The following is a 13,252-nucleotide window of genomic DNA, read 5'->3' as shown; positions in this document are numbered from 1 at the left end:
GCAGTTAGGGGACATGGCTGGGGTGAGGGGGCATGGGTGGGGGGATACAGCTGAGGGACATGGCTGGGGTAGGGGACGTGGAAAGGGGAGGCATGTCTGTGGAGAGGGGACAGCTTCAGGGATGCAGATGGGGAGAGGGAACATGCAAGGGGGGACACAGCTGGGGACAGGAGACACAGCTGGGGATAGGGAATATGGAAGGGGAGTCACAGGTACAGGTAGGCGACATAGAAGGGGGGACACAGCTGCAGATAGGGGACACAGAAGGGAGGACACAGCTGGGGACAGGGGACACAGCAGGGCAACACAGGGAGAGGGGGGTATGGCTGGGGAAAGGGGGCATGGCTAGAGGGACACATCCAGGGGGCATGGCTGGGGATAGAAGTCGCAAAAGGGGTGACAGGGGACACGGAGCTGACCCCACAGGTCACACTGCGGTGGACATGGCCACGGGTGTGGGTGGGAACAACACTGGGGGATGTGTTTATGAATAGGGGACACAGCTAGGGGGCATGGGTTACAGTTAGGGGACATGGCTGGAGGGACATGGCTGGGAGGACACGGGTGGAGATGGGGGACATAGCTGGGAGGGCACGGGTGGAGATGGGGGACATAGCTGGGAGGGCACAGCTGAGGGGACACGTCTGTGGGTAAGGGGCGAAGAAATGCCGCTGGCCCTTTAAGAGCAACCGGGGTGGGACCTTTAAACACACTAAGGGGCGTGGCGTTCGGGAGACCACGCCCCCTCGCAGTATCCCGTCCCCTTGCCCTTCGCGCGTGCGCCGCTAGCAGAAGGGGCGTGCGTGATGACGTCATGTGCGTGCGCCCGCGGCTACGCATGCGCGGTTCGGCCTGGGGCCGGAGCGGGCGGCGCGGGGCCTACGGGCGGTGGGCGCCGCCGCCGCCGCCATGTTCCGGTATCAGGTACGTGGGGAGGGTGGAGAGAGGATGGGGGAGGGTCTAATGGGGAAGGAGGAACGCGGACCAGGGTGGGGAGGGGACGCGCCGGGCCGGGAACGGGTTCGTTGCGCCCCCTTCCCACCCTGGCCCGCTCTCCCCCCTACCCCGCCTCGACCGGCTGCCGAGAGGCCTGCGGAGGAACCGGGAAGGTGGTGGGGTATGGAGCCGGGGAGTGTGCTGTAGCCCCGGTACCGGAGGGTGGGGTTGGGTGGGGTGGGGGTCACTGGAGAGCGTAGCGGGGCAGGGAGGAGGTCACCGTTGGGGTCTAGCGGACTAAGGAGAGGAGTGGAGGGGGTCTCCGGCGTAGTGTAACGGGTTAAGGAGGGGACGGGGGACGCGTAACGGGCTGGAAGGGAGTCACCGGGGAGGCATAATGGGGCGAGGATCGGAGTGGGGAGGTCACCGAGCAGGTGTAACGGGCTGGGAGGCGATCACTGGGGAGATGGTGTAACGGGCTGAGACGAGTCGGCGGGGCGAGGGGGGGGATCGCTGGGGTTGTATAATGGGGTGGGGACAGGAGCCTGGGGGGGCACAGGGAGGTGTAACAGGCTCTGTAGTGCAGAGATGGGGGCTCTGACCGGCGGGAGAGGGGTCACTGGGGAGGTGTAACAGGCTGGGCAGCATAAGGGGGGTCATCAGAGGTGGAGGGGGGGGGGGGGGGTCACCTGAGGAGTATGATGGGCTGGAGAAGGCATCCTCTGGGAGGTGTAGCATCCTGGAGAGCGGAGGGGGGAGCCCTCATGGAGGGAGCAGGGGTTATGGGGTACATCTAGGGGTGAAAGACCGGTGCTGACCTCCCCCATCCTTGCTTCCCCCAGTCCCTGGAGGACTGCCCCCTGGATGAGGATGAAGATGCCTTCCAGGCCCTGGGGGAGGAAGATGAAGATATCGACCAGTTCAACGATGACACGTTCGGAGCAGGGGCTGTGGGTGAGTGCTGGGAGACTGCCCCTCAAAACCACCCCTCACAGCCTTGGGGCTGGGCCCCACCGCCCCAGTGATGCCCTCCCTGCCCCTGCCCCTCCCCAGGGGGCCCTCCCTGCGCCTCCCTCACTGTGGGTCCCTTGCAGACGACGACTGGCAGGAGGCACACGAGCGACTGGCCGAGCTGGAGGACAAACCAGTGGCCAACAGGGAACAGGATGGACCCAGTGGGGAGGATTCAGACCTGCTGGGTGAGCCTGAGGACACCTTGGCTGAACGTCTGACCAGGCTGGTCATCGACAGCGAGCTGGAGGACCCTGCCATCATGCAGGCCGTGCAGACCAAGGTCCCCGCTCAGGTGAGGATGGGGCTGGAGGGGGTGGGGGATCCGAGGTGGGAGAGGTGGGGGGAGGGTCTCAGCAGCTCTGTGCTCATTCCCTGTCTGTGTTCCAGCAGCCTGGAGGGTTGAATTCCAGCATCTGGGACAGCTCGGCAGTCCTGCGGCGGATCCGGGGGCCTCTGCTCACTCAGGTGTGGTATGGGGGGGTGGTAGTAGCCATGGTGGGGGTGAGGATGCTGGGGGGGGTGGTAGTAGCCATGGTGGGGGTGAGGATGCTAGGGGGGGGTGGTAGTAGCCATGGGGGGGGTGGGGATGCTAGGGGGGGTGGTAGTAGCCATGGGGGGGGTGGGGATGCTGAGGGGGGGGTGGTAGTAGCCATGGGGGGGGGTGGGGATGCTGGGGGGGGGTGGTAGTAGCCATGGTGGGGGTGAGGATGCTGGGGGGGTGGTAGTAGCCATGGTGGGGGTGGGGATGCTAGGGGGGGTGGTAGTAGCCATGGTGGGGGTGGGGATGCTGGGGGGGTGGTAGTAGCCATAGTGGGGGTGAGGATGCTAGGGGGGGTGGTAGTAGCCATGGTGGGGGTGGGGATGCTGGGGGGGTGGTAGTAGCCATGGTGGGGGTGGGGATGCTGGGGGGGTGGTAGTAGCCATGGTGAGGGTGAGGATGCTAGGGGAGGGATGGTAGTAGCCATGGTGGCTTCCTTAATGCTCCCTCCAGACCTCCTCAGCAGTTGATGTGCTGTGTTGCTATGGGCTGGACAGTGCTGGAGGGGGGCCACCCCCAGGTCATTTTTGTCTCTGGCTGAGTCTGTGTGGACCTGAGTTGAGCTCTAGGCCTTCCTAGACATCACCCCTTGCAGGGCTGGAGAGCCAAGCTGGTGGGGGGGTGGTTCTTGGTGATCTGTGGGTCCCAGTGATATCCTGGTGGCATCCCCATGTGGAATATTGGTGCCTCAAGGCAGAGGAATTTCGTTTGCTGTGATTTAATTAAGGGTCAGGTTTTTAATTGCAGGCAGAGCGTGTTGTGTGGCTCTGCAGGGCTGGGAGCTGAGTGTGGACCTTCCACAGTGGTTGTGGCACAGCCTTGCCACTACATAAAGGGTCTTGGGAGCCGTGTGGAATGTGGGGAGGGTTCTCAGGAATTCCCAGGGTTGGGGGGCCAGGGGGGAAGTGGAATGGGGGGTGGGGTGGGAAGAAGGATGTGGCTGTCTTGTGCTGGGGCAGTCAGTGCTGGAGTCTTTGGTGTCACAGTGACTTCTGGAGGGTGTGAGGGTTGGAAGCCTTCTGCTGTGAGGCCAGGCTGAGAGAGTTGGGGTTGTTCAGCCTGGGGAAGAGAAGGCTCCAGGGAGACCTTGTGGTGGCTTTTCAGTGCCTCAGGGGGCTGAGGAGAAAGCTGGGGACAGACCTTGGAGCAGGGCCTGTTGTGACAGGACAAGGGGTGGTGGTTTGGGACTAACAGAGGGAGATTCAGACTGGAGAGAAGGAAGACAGAGGGGGAGAGGAGGAAGAGAGTGGTGAGAGCCTGTCCCAGGCTGCCCAGAGAGGTGGGAGCTGCCCCAGCCCTGGCACCACTGCAGCTCAGGTTGGTTGGGGCTCTGAGCAGCCTGCTCGAGTTGGCTGCAGGAAGGTTGGACTAGGTGAGCTTTGAAGGTCCCTTCAACCCAACCCAATCCATGATTCTATGTTCTCCTCCTGTTCTGCTGGCAGGAGATGCCCTCTGTGTCCGTGCTGGACTATGCCCTGCCTCAGAGACCCCCTCAGAGCCGAGAGGAGGAGCGGGACCCCTCGGAGCGGGCACTGCCGCGCCGCTCCTCGTCCCCCGTCATCGGCAGCCCCCCAGTCCGGGCTGTTCCCATTGGCACCCCTCCCAAGCAGGCTGCAGTGCCCAACTTCAACCAGCAGGTACCTTCTCAGGGCCCAGAGGGTGCAGGATAATCTCTGAGGGAGCTCCTCCAGGGTGACTGAGCTGGGTCCTTTCCCCTAGATCCTATGTCCAAAGCCTGTCCACATCCGAGCTACGATGCCTCAGCGCTACCCTGCTCCCTATGGCGAGAGGATGTCCCCCAACCAGCTCTGCAACGTCCCGGTACCTCCTCCTCCTCCTCTGCCACCCCTCTGTGTGGGTGCTGCCTTTGTGCCCCTCAACCACTGAGAGTTCCTCTGCCCTTCCCAAGGCTTCATTCCCTTCTTTTTCCCCAGAACTCCTCCCTTTTGGGCCACCCCTTCCCTCACAGCGTCTCTCCCGTCCTCACCCACCTGCAGAGAGCGCAGCTGCTCGGAGGAGCCCAGGTAAAGCCCTTCTCAACCCCTTCCTGACCTCCCCTTCACCACAGCCAGGATCTTTTGGAGAGCCAAGAAGAAAGCTGGGGACAGGCTTTTGAGCCAGGCCTGTTGTGACAGGGCAAAGGGTGATGGTTTCAAAGAGTGAGATTCAGACTGGGGAGAAGGGAGAAATCTGTGATGCTGAGGGTGGTGAGACCTTGTCCCAGGCTGCCCAGAGAGTGGTGGGGGATGCTCCATCCCTGGAACCACTGCAGGCCAGGTGGTTCGGGGCCCTGAGCAACCTGCCCTGGTTGGGGATGTCCCTGCTGACTGCAGAGGGGGTTGGATTAGGTGACCTTCGAAGGTCTCTTGCCACCCAAACCAGTCAGGGATTCTGTGCTACTCTTGGTATGGCTGCAGGAGCTGCCTCTGTGCCTCTCTGCCCAGCCCAAACCCAGCCACCCTCCCTGGCCCCTACCTTGTGCCCCCAGGTCCCTGACTCCAGGTGCCCTCTCTGCCCTACCCAAACCCAGCCACCCTCCCTGGCCCCTGCCTCATGTCCCCAAGCCCCTGACTCCACGTGTCCTCTCTGCCCTACCCAAACCCAGCCACCCTCCCTGGCCCCAGCCTCGTGCCCCCAGGTCCCTGACTCGGGGTGCCCTCTCTGCCCTACCCAAACCCAGCCACCCTCCCTGGCCCCTGCCTCGTGCCCCCAGGTCCCTGACTCGGGCTGTCCTCTCTGCCCTGCCAGGCCGGCCGAATGTCCCCCAGCCAGTTTGCTCGTGTCTCTGGGCTGGTTGGGAGCCCCCTTCCCTCTGTCAATCCCAAGCTGCTCCAAGGCAGAGTTGGGCAGATGATGTCTCCTGCCAGCGGGTTTCGTGCCTTCTTCGGGGCTCCCCCGGCGCCCTCGCAGCCGCAGCATCCGCCGGGCCCCGCCGGCTCCCACCTGCAGGGCCTCAGGTAGGTGCCATCCCCTTCCCTTTGCCCGCTTCCCCCTGCTCTGTAGCCAGCTCTTGAGGACTCCCAACTCTTCTCCAGGCCCCAGTCCCAGATGTTCCGGCCGGATACCACCCACCTGCACCCCCAGCACCGCCGGCTCCTGCACCAGCGGCAGCAGAACCGAAAGTGAGTGCCCTGGCCCAGAGGGGAGCTGCCTGCTGTGCCTGGGGGAGGGGGGTGGCTTTGCATCGACTCTCTGCTGAGGGTGGGGGGGTCCTTGCTGCTGGGGATTAGCCTGTGCACCGCTCTCTGTCCCTTCCTGTAGCTCCTGTGTGCTCACAGGGTCCCTTCTTACCTCCTGCCAGCCAGCACCGGAGCCTCAACGGCTCAGTTGGGGACCGGGGAGGCCACCGGAGCAACCAGCAGGAGCGCAAAGATCCCTATGCCAACCTCATGCTGCAAAGGGAGAAGGATTGGGTGTCCAAGATCCAGATGATGCAGCTCCAGAGCACTGATCCCTACCTAGATGACTATTACTACCAGGTACCAGGGGTGGGGAAGCACCCAGGTCGCTCGTCTGCACCTCCAGTCCCCTTGGTTGACGGTTGGCAAGCTCCTTAACCTTCCCACGGGGAAATGCTGTCCTCCCAGTGTCTTCCCAGTGCTGAGGGGGAATGTGGTGGAGGAAGCAGAAAGGTGGGGTGAGGTGAGGTGAGGAAGGGGAGAGCTGCCTTCTTGATCTTGGATGAGATCTTCAGGGCTGAGGAGGTGGTGGTGGATGCTGGTGGCATGGATTTAAGAGGGTCAAGATAAGAGGAGTGCAGCAAGGGGACAACTGGACTCTCAAATCTCAGCTGGGTTTGAGGTGGGACAGGGCAACTTCATGTGAGGGGAGACTGGGGAGGTCTTCAAGCCACGTAGGATGGATTTGGGAGATTGAGTTGGTCTTCTGGGGTGGGTTTCTGGTCCTGGAGTGTGGTTGGTGGAGCAGGGAGAACAGTCCCCAGCAGCTGATGTGGGCCAGAGCAGTCCTGCCCCCTCTGTGGTGGGCCAGGAGGGATGAGAGCTCCCTGTGGGGCTGTCTGAGCTCTCTGGTGGGAGCTCAGCTGTGGTTCCTCTGCTCTGGGGCTGGCAGGAGGCATCATGCTGACACAGAGGGGGTTTGGGGAGCTGTGGGTGAGCTGCTCTCCCAGTAAAGAAGAGGAACTGGTGCGGCCTCAGGCGGGATGTGAGTCAACAGAGCTCTGCCGTTGCAAAAGAGCCAAATGTTGGCCGGGGTGGGAGGCCCCAGGCATGCTGCTGACAGAGGAAGATGGGCCAACTGGAGCGTGCTGGGGAGCACTGGGAGCTGGGGAGAGAGGATTTGGCATTGTTTGTGTTGAGAAAGAGAGGGCTGGGGAGGAACTTTGACCTCTGTAATCTTCAAGGGGTGATAGAGGAGAGGGTGCAGCAGTCGTGGGGGAAGAGCGGCGGCTTCAGACGCTTGTGGTGTGTCTGGAAGAGCAATAAGGGTTGGGTAAGAAGTGGAGCAGAGGCTGGGAAGAGGCATGTGTTGCATCAATCCTTACCAAGTGGCTTGGAGGGGGGCTCTCAACCTCTCCTCTCTGCCTGCCTCAGAATTACTTCCAGAAGCTGGAGAAGTTGGCAGCAGCAGAGGAAGTGCACGGGGATGGTCCCAAGAAGGAACGCACTAAACTCATCACGCCTCAGGTGGCCAAGCTGGAGCACACCTACAAGCCAGGTAAAACTCTCCTTCCTCCACTCAACCTGTGGGTGAAGAGGTCACCAAGGGACTCCTCCTGGGCTGCAGGTGAAGCAGGATGAGGTGGGGTTTGACTCCCTTTGCTTCCCTTCTCCCTCCTTCCTGCAGTGCAGTTCGAGGGCTCGCTGGGGAAGCTCACGGTCTCCAGCGTCAACAACCCGCGCAAGATGATCGACGCGGTGGTGACCTCCCGCAGCGAGGATGATGTGAGTTTTGTGGCCCTTCATCCCCTCCCAACGGGGCAGCTGGTGCTCAAGCCAGCAGAGAAGCCACCTGCCCTGGTCCTTGACCCCTTGTCCTCCCCTGGCAGGAGACGAAGGAGAAGCAGGTTCGAGACAAGAGGCGCCAGACCCTCGTCACGATCGAGAAGGTGAGTTTGAGGAGGCTCCCTGTGACCCTCAAGGGGTCTGTGGTGAGGTACAAAGGATAAAGAAAGAGCCAGGGAGACCACAGCACAGCACTGAGCTTTGGACATCCAGCTGGGGACAAGTCACCACTCAGCAGTGGCTGAGATGCTGCTTTGCAGGAGATGGGGAGCCTTGGCGAGGAAGAGCTGGGGCTGAGGACCAGCCTTGCTTTCACCCTTTCCCAAAAGCAGCCTGGCCAGGCTTTGCAGAGCCCATTCTTGACTCAGAGCTGAGGTGTTGGATCTCTGCAGCCCCCACAGGAGGGGATGGATGCTTGCAGGTCACAGATTCTCCTCACTCTTGAGTCCAAATGAGGCTTTGAGGCAAATGAGGCCCAGGACATGTGGTTCCTTTCCCGGCGAAGTCAATGGGAGAGCCCTGGCTGGGGCCGGATCTCTACAGAGCCGGGCTAGTGGATCCCATGGCGAGATCCCTGTGCCCTGCTGTGATCCAAGCTTCTCCTGCAGACCTACAGCCTCCTCCTGGACGTGGAGGACTACGAGAGACGCTACCTCCTGAGCCTGGAAGGCGAGCGGCCGGCCCTGATGGGCGAGAGGAAGCAGAAGATCTGCGACATGTATGACAATCTGAGGGGGAAGGCACCTGGGCAGGACAGGTGAGTGACTCAGCGCTTGAAGCTCCTGAAAATGGCTTCCCAAGGACCTGTTTCCCAAGGAAAAGGCAGGCTGAGGGTTCCAGGGATGTGTCTGGGAGCTGGGGGGCCTGAAGTAACCTTTGGTTTTGACCTCTTCTTGGCCGTTTTCCTCCTGCGATCGTTGACGCTGCCCCAGAGCTGCCAGCCCTGCAGCTGGGCTGCTGCCTCTCTGCTCCTTGGGTGTCTCCCCCCTGAGCTCTCCACCCATCCATCTCTGAGGGCCTCTTTTTAACTGCATTGCCTCTCACCTGACCTGGCCTACCAATGGCCAAAAGAAGGCCCCAGGGCCTTGGTGGCTCCTCCTTTGCTTCTCCCTGGGGAACCAGACCTTGTCCTCCTGTCCATCCCATCAACCAGGCAGAGATTGGGCTTCAGGGTGTCCTTCCTGTGTTGCTTGCCCCTCCCCAGGGAGGTTCTTCTGGGGCACAGGGGGCTACCCACAGCCCCCAGGTGAGGGCTTGGACACCTTTTCACCTCTCCTCTGCAGGCCAAGCGATGACCACTTCATGCAGATCATGTGCATCCGCAAAGGGAAGCGCCTGGTGGCCCGGATCCTCCCCTTCCTCTCACCTGAACAAGCAGCTGATGTCCTCATGGCAACAGCCAGGAACTTGCCCTTCCTCATCAAGAAGGATGCTCAGGATGAGGTGAGATTCCAGGAACTGGGAGTAGGGTTTCCCCTCACTCTGGGGTAGGCTTTGGAGCTGGAGCTTCTCATCCCCACGGCAAAGGACGTGGTGGTTTCTTCCTCTCCTGGGAGGCTGCTGGAGGTCTGAGCTCCTGGCAGAGCCCATTTGGAGTGCCTGCTGGCTGGCCCAGCACAGCCCAGCTTCACCAGGAAGGAAACTGGGTGCGGGGAGGGGGGAGATTCCTGGTAGATGTGGCCTTTGTTTCACCAGCTCTTGGCTGAGTGCTCCCCCAAAGGGCTGTGTTGACTCCTCAGGTGACGACTGGAAGCCAAAAATCTTCTCCAGCCAGCCTCAAGAAAGCTCAAGTCCCTGTCACCACTCTGCTCTGTCCCTAGGTGCTGCCCTGCCTGTTGAGGCCCTTCTCCCATGTTCTCTACCACCTCCCCTTGGGGACTGTCACCAGCCTTGTGCAGCAGCTAACGAACCTACCTCAGAGCGCGACCGCGTCGGCGCCCCCCAACCTGCACCTCACTGCTGTGCTCCAAAACAAGGTCCTGCCCTCCCTCCTCCTCCATCAGCTCCCTCCTGCCCTCCCTCCTTCTCCATTGGCTCCCTCCTGCCCTCCCTCCTCCTCCATCAGCTCCCTCCTGCCCTCCCTCCTTCTCCATCAGCTCCCTCCTGCCCTCCCTCCTCCTCCATCAGCTCCCTCCTGCCCTCCCTCCTTCTCCATCAGCTCCCTCCTGCCCTCCCTCCTCCTCCATCAGCTCCCTCCTGCCCCTCCCTCCTCCTCCTCCATCAGCTCCCTCCTGCCCTCCCTCCTCCTCCATCAGCTCCCTCCTGCCCTCCCTCCTCCTCCATCAGCTCCCTCCTGCCCTCCCTCCTCCTCCATCAGCTCCCTCCTGCCCTCCCTCCTCCTCCATCAGCTCCCTCCTGCCCTCCCTCCTCCTCCATCAGCTCCCTCCTGCCCTCCCTCCTCCTCCATCAGCTCCCTCCTGCCCTCCCTCCTCCTCCATCAGCTCCCTCCTGCCCTCCCTCCTCCTCCATCAGCTCCCTCCTGCCCTCCCCCTCCTCCTCCTCGGCCCCCTCCTGCCCCCTTCCTCCTCCTCCTCGGCCCCCTCCTGCCCTCCTCCTCCTGCCCCCCTGATGTCCCTGCCTGTGTCCCCACAGTTCGGTCTGTCCCTGCTGTACTTGGTCCTGAGCCGTGGGGAGGAGCTGCAGAGCTCGGATGCGAACACGGAGCTGATGCAGGACAACCAGTGGTGAGTGGATTGCCCTGGGGGTGGGGAGCAGGTGGGGATGGGGCTGGGTGCTGCGTTGTGCAGGGTCACAAGGGCTTGGCAGAAGGTGATTTGAGTGGTGCTGTCAGCAGCAGCACTGGAAATGGCCACGGTGCTGAAGGAGAAGGATCATGGAGTCACAGAATGGTTTGAGGTGGAAGAGATCTTTGAGATCATGGAGTCCAAGCCTTAACCCAGCACTGCCAGGGACCACTGAACCATGGCCCTCAGCACCACATCTCTATGCCTTTAAAACCTCTCCACCACTGCCCTGAGCAGCCTGGTCCAGGCCTTGACAACCCTCAAGGGCAACAAATTGTTCCTCATGTCCAACCTAAACCTCCCCAGCACAATTTCAGGCTATTTCCTGTCCCTTGTTCTTTGGCACAAGAGCCCAACCCCCACCTGGCTCCAGCCTCCTTGCAGGGAGCTGCAGAGAGCCAGAAGCTCTCCCCTCAGCCTCCTTTGCCCCAGGCTCAACACCCCCAGCTCCCTCAGCTGTTCCCTTCCACAGCTTTATTACCCATCTCTGGACCTGCTCCATCCCCTCGATGCCTTCGGACTGAGGGGCCTAAAACTGACCCCAGGATTCCAGCTGTGGCCTCAGCAGTGCCCAGTCCAGGGGGACAATCCCTGCCCTGCTCCTGCTGGCCACACTCTTGCTGACCCAAGCCAGGCTTGCTGGTGACCTCCTTGGCCACTTGGTCGCCCTCCTTGGTTCCGCTGCCAGACACGGCGAGACGTCCACAGGCCAGGGGCTCCCTGAGGGAGCTTGGTGAGGAGCCAAAGCCTCAGCACCTCTCACCCTTCCCTTCATCCTTCCTCCTCTGTGGCAGGACTGAGCTGATGCTGATGGCAACCCGGGAGCTGCTGCGCATCCCTCAGGCTGCCCTGGCCAAGCCTGTGTCCACCCCTTCCAACCTGATCTCCCTCTTCTCTCGCTACGTTGACCAGCAGAAGCTCAACCTGCTGGAGACAAAATTGCAGTGAGTAGAACCAGGCATCTCCTCCTTTGGGGGGGGGAACAAGAAAATGAGGGGTGGAGGGCAAGCCAGAGGTGCTGGGGGGTGCAAGTGTGGGGCAGAAGGTGAACCCCACAGCTCCTCTGACTGCTCCCCCTCCCCCATTTGGTTGTTCCCCGGTACCAGCTTAGTGCACGGCATCCGGTAGAGCTCCTCAGCACAGAGTGATCCAGAGGATGGATGGATGGATGGATGGATGGAGGGCAGGAGGATGTCCCCTCCCCCCCCACACCTCACCCTGACACCCAGCTGGGTTTCCCCCACCCCAAAATCCTCTCTCAGGGTGGGGCTGGGAGGGAGGGGGTGGGGTGGAGGGGGGGGGGAAGCGTTTTGGCTGCTCCCCCCAACAACGTGCTGCCTCTCCCTGCTCTGCCCCCCTTCCCCCCTCCCTTTCTTTCCTCTTTCCCACCCACCAGAAGGCTGCTCCTCCCCACACATGCACACTATGGGCAAAGTGGGAGGAGGGGGGGGAGAAGTGTGGGGCTGGGAGAAGCCTCCCCCTGCTCTGTTTGTGGGGCAGCAGGGTGCCCCTCACCCCCGACTGAGCACTGAGGCTTGGTTCCTGTCCTGCCCCCTCCCTCTCCCCCCTCTTCCCTGGCTGTGTGAATGCTGGTGCACACTTTTTTTGCACACTTGCCTTGGTCTTCCCCAAAAATCAGCTCCTTCCCTCAGCCCCCAGGGTCAGGCCCAGCAGCTCTGGGGTGGGGGGAAGTGGGGGGAGGAGAGAAAAAGGTGATAAGGGGGGGGGGGGGGGCACCCCTCTTATTGTGCTTCCCCCTCCCCACCCCCTTTTTTCCTCTCCTCCTCCAGGTGGGTTCTGCTGTTCTGCTCCTGGGGAATAAGGGAGGGGGGGAGGGTTTGATTTTACTTTTTTTGTTCCTTTTTTCCCTTTTTTTTTGTGCTTTTAAAAGAAAACAAAAGAGATTTGCACATTGTAGGTATTTACCCCCCCAGAGTAACTTCTCCCTGCCATTAACCAACCCCCCCACACACACACCCCCCCTGGCTGCCCCCTGCCCCCCTCCCCCTCCCTCTTGACTGATCAAGTGGAAAGTTCATTTCTTTTCTTTTCTTTTATTCTTTTCCTTTGTGCTTTTGTTTGTTGGGGTTTTTTTTTTTTCCCTCCCCTGGGTTGTTTTTTTGTTGTTGTTTTGGGTTTGTTTTTTTTCCTTCTCCCTCTCCTCCTCCTCCTCTCCCTCCTCTCAATTTTTTTGGTTCTGGTTAATGAGAATAAAGTTTCTAAATTTACATTTTTATAGGGTATTGTAAATAAAGAGGAATTGTATACTGCCACCAGCTTGGCCTCTGCTTCCCAGCTTCCCACACACACACACACACCCAGGAACCTTCACCTGCCGCCTCCCAAGGATCTTTCCCCCACCCCTCAGTGCACTCTTTAGCCTCCACAGTTCTTCCACACTGCCCTGGGGACTTCCACCCCTTCATCCTTGGGGGCCAGCCCTATGCAGGGCTTCCCCCATACTTCTGTGCACCTCTGTCTCCACCCCCATGCCCCTTCCTGGACTCCAGGGACCTCCCCCCCAGCCCCTGGGGGCTTTCGTTCCTGCTCCCTTCACCTCTAGGGACCATCCCATCTCTGGGGCCATCTCCCCAGCCCTAGGTCTCCACCCTAGAACCCTCCTCCCTACCCCCGGAGCTCCATCCCAGCCCCTAGAACCTCATCCCCGACCCTCCACTCCCTGACGTCTTCCTCCGTGGACTGCCCTCCTGCCGCCGAGACCGATCCCAACCCCGGAGCCCACCCCCATTGGGCTCACGGTGCCCCCAGTCTGGGCTAGGCCTTCCCGGGGGTGGGACGGGTTCGCGGAGGGGAGGGCACAAGCCAGGGGAGGCCCGGAAAGTGTACCCCCAGATGCTGTGCTACAGCCGGCGGCGGGGCCCCAGCCCCGGTCAAAGGTCAGAGGTCACCGTCCCCCTCCCCGCTGGCAATGTATCAACCAATGGCGACGCGAGTAACAGGAGGCCCCGCCCCCAGGCCAATCAATGTCGGGATGAGTCACCTCTCCACCGCGCGGCCGCGCGCCTGATGTCAGTGACGCGCGGCTCCCCTATGGT

The 13,252-nt window shown here is 61.4% G+C and overlaps 1 protein-coding gene across 2 annotated transcripts; it reads left to right on the top strand.

Moving 5' to 3' along the window:
- The first annotated feature begins 826 nt into the window (after positions 1 to 826).
- PATL1 (PAT1 homolog 1, processing body mRNA decay factor) lies at positions 827 to 11,929 on the top strand. 2 transcript variants are annotated; one of them, XM_068148178.1, is made up of 19 exons: positions 827 to 924; positions 1,779 to 1,890; positions 2,031 to 2,242; positions 2,341 to 2,415; positions 3,931 to 4,125; positions 4,208 to 4,309; positions 4,423 to 4,512; positions 5,237 to 5,445; positions 5,524 to 5,610; positions 5,790 to 5,967; positions 7,042 to 7,165; positions 7,295 to 7,392; positions 7,497 to 7,556; positions 8,061 to 8,209; positions 8,736 to 8,895; positions 9,273 to 9,428; positions 10,045 to 10,136; positions 10,991 to 11,140; positions 11,303 to 11,929. In XM_068148178.1, exons 1-19 carry the CDS (start codon positions 910 to 912, stop codon positions 11,322 to 11,324), a joined length of 2,286 nt encoding a protein of 761 aa, XP_068004279.1. In that variant the 5' UTR covers positions 827 to 909; the 3' UTR covers positions 11,325 to 11,929. The 2 variants fall into 2 exon arrangements, with proteins under 2 accessions (XP_068004279.1, XP_068004280.1); XM_068148179.1 differs by having other exon boundaries at positions 828 to 924; positions 2,338 to 2,415.
- The last annotated feature ends 1,323 nt before the right edge of the window (positions 11,930 to 13,252 follow it).

The sequence above is a fragment of the Melanerpes formicivorus genome, unplaced genomic scaffold, assembly GCF_026170545.1.
Source record: "Melanerpes formicivorus ecotype bairdi unplaced genomic scaffold, bMelFor1.0.p_v2 SCAF_16, whole genome shotgun sequence".
Classification (NCBI taxonomy): domain Eukaryota; kingdom Metazoa; phylum Chordata; class Aves; order Piciformes; family Picidae; genus Melanerpes; species Melanerpes formicivorus.
The sequence above is the reverse complement of the archived record's forward strand: the minus strand, read 5'-3'. Positions and strand labels throughout refer to the sequence as shown.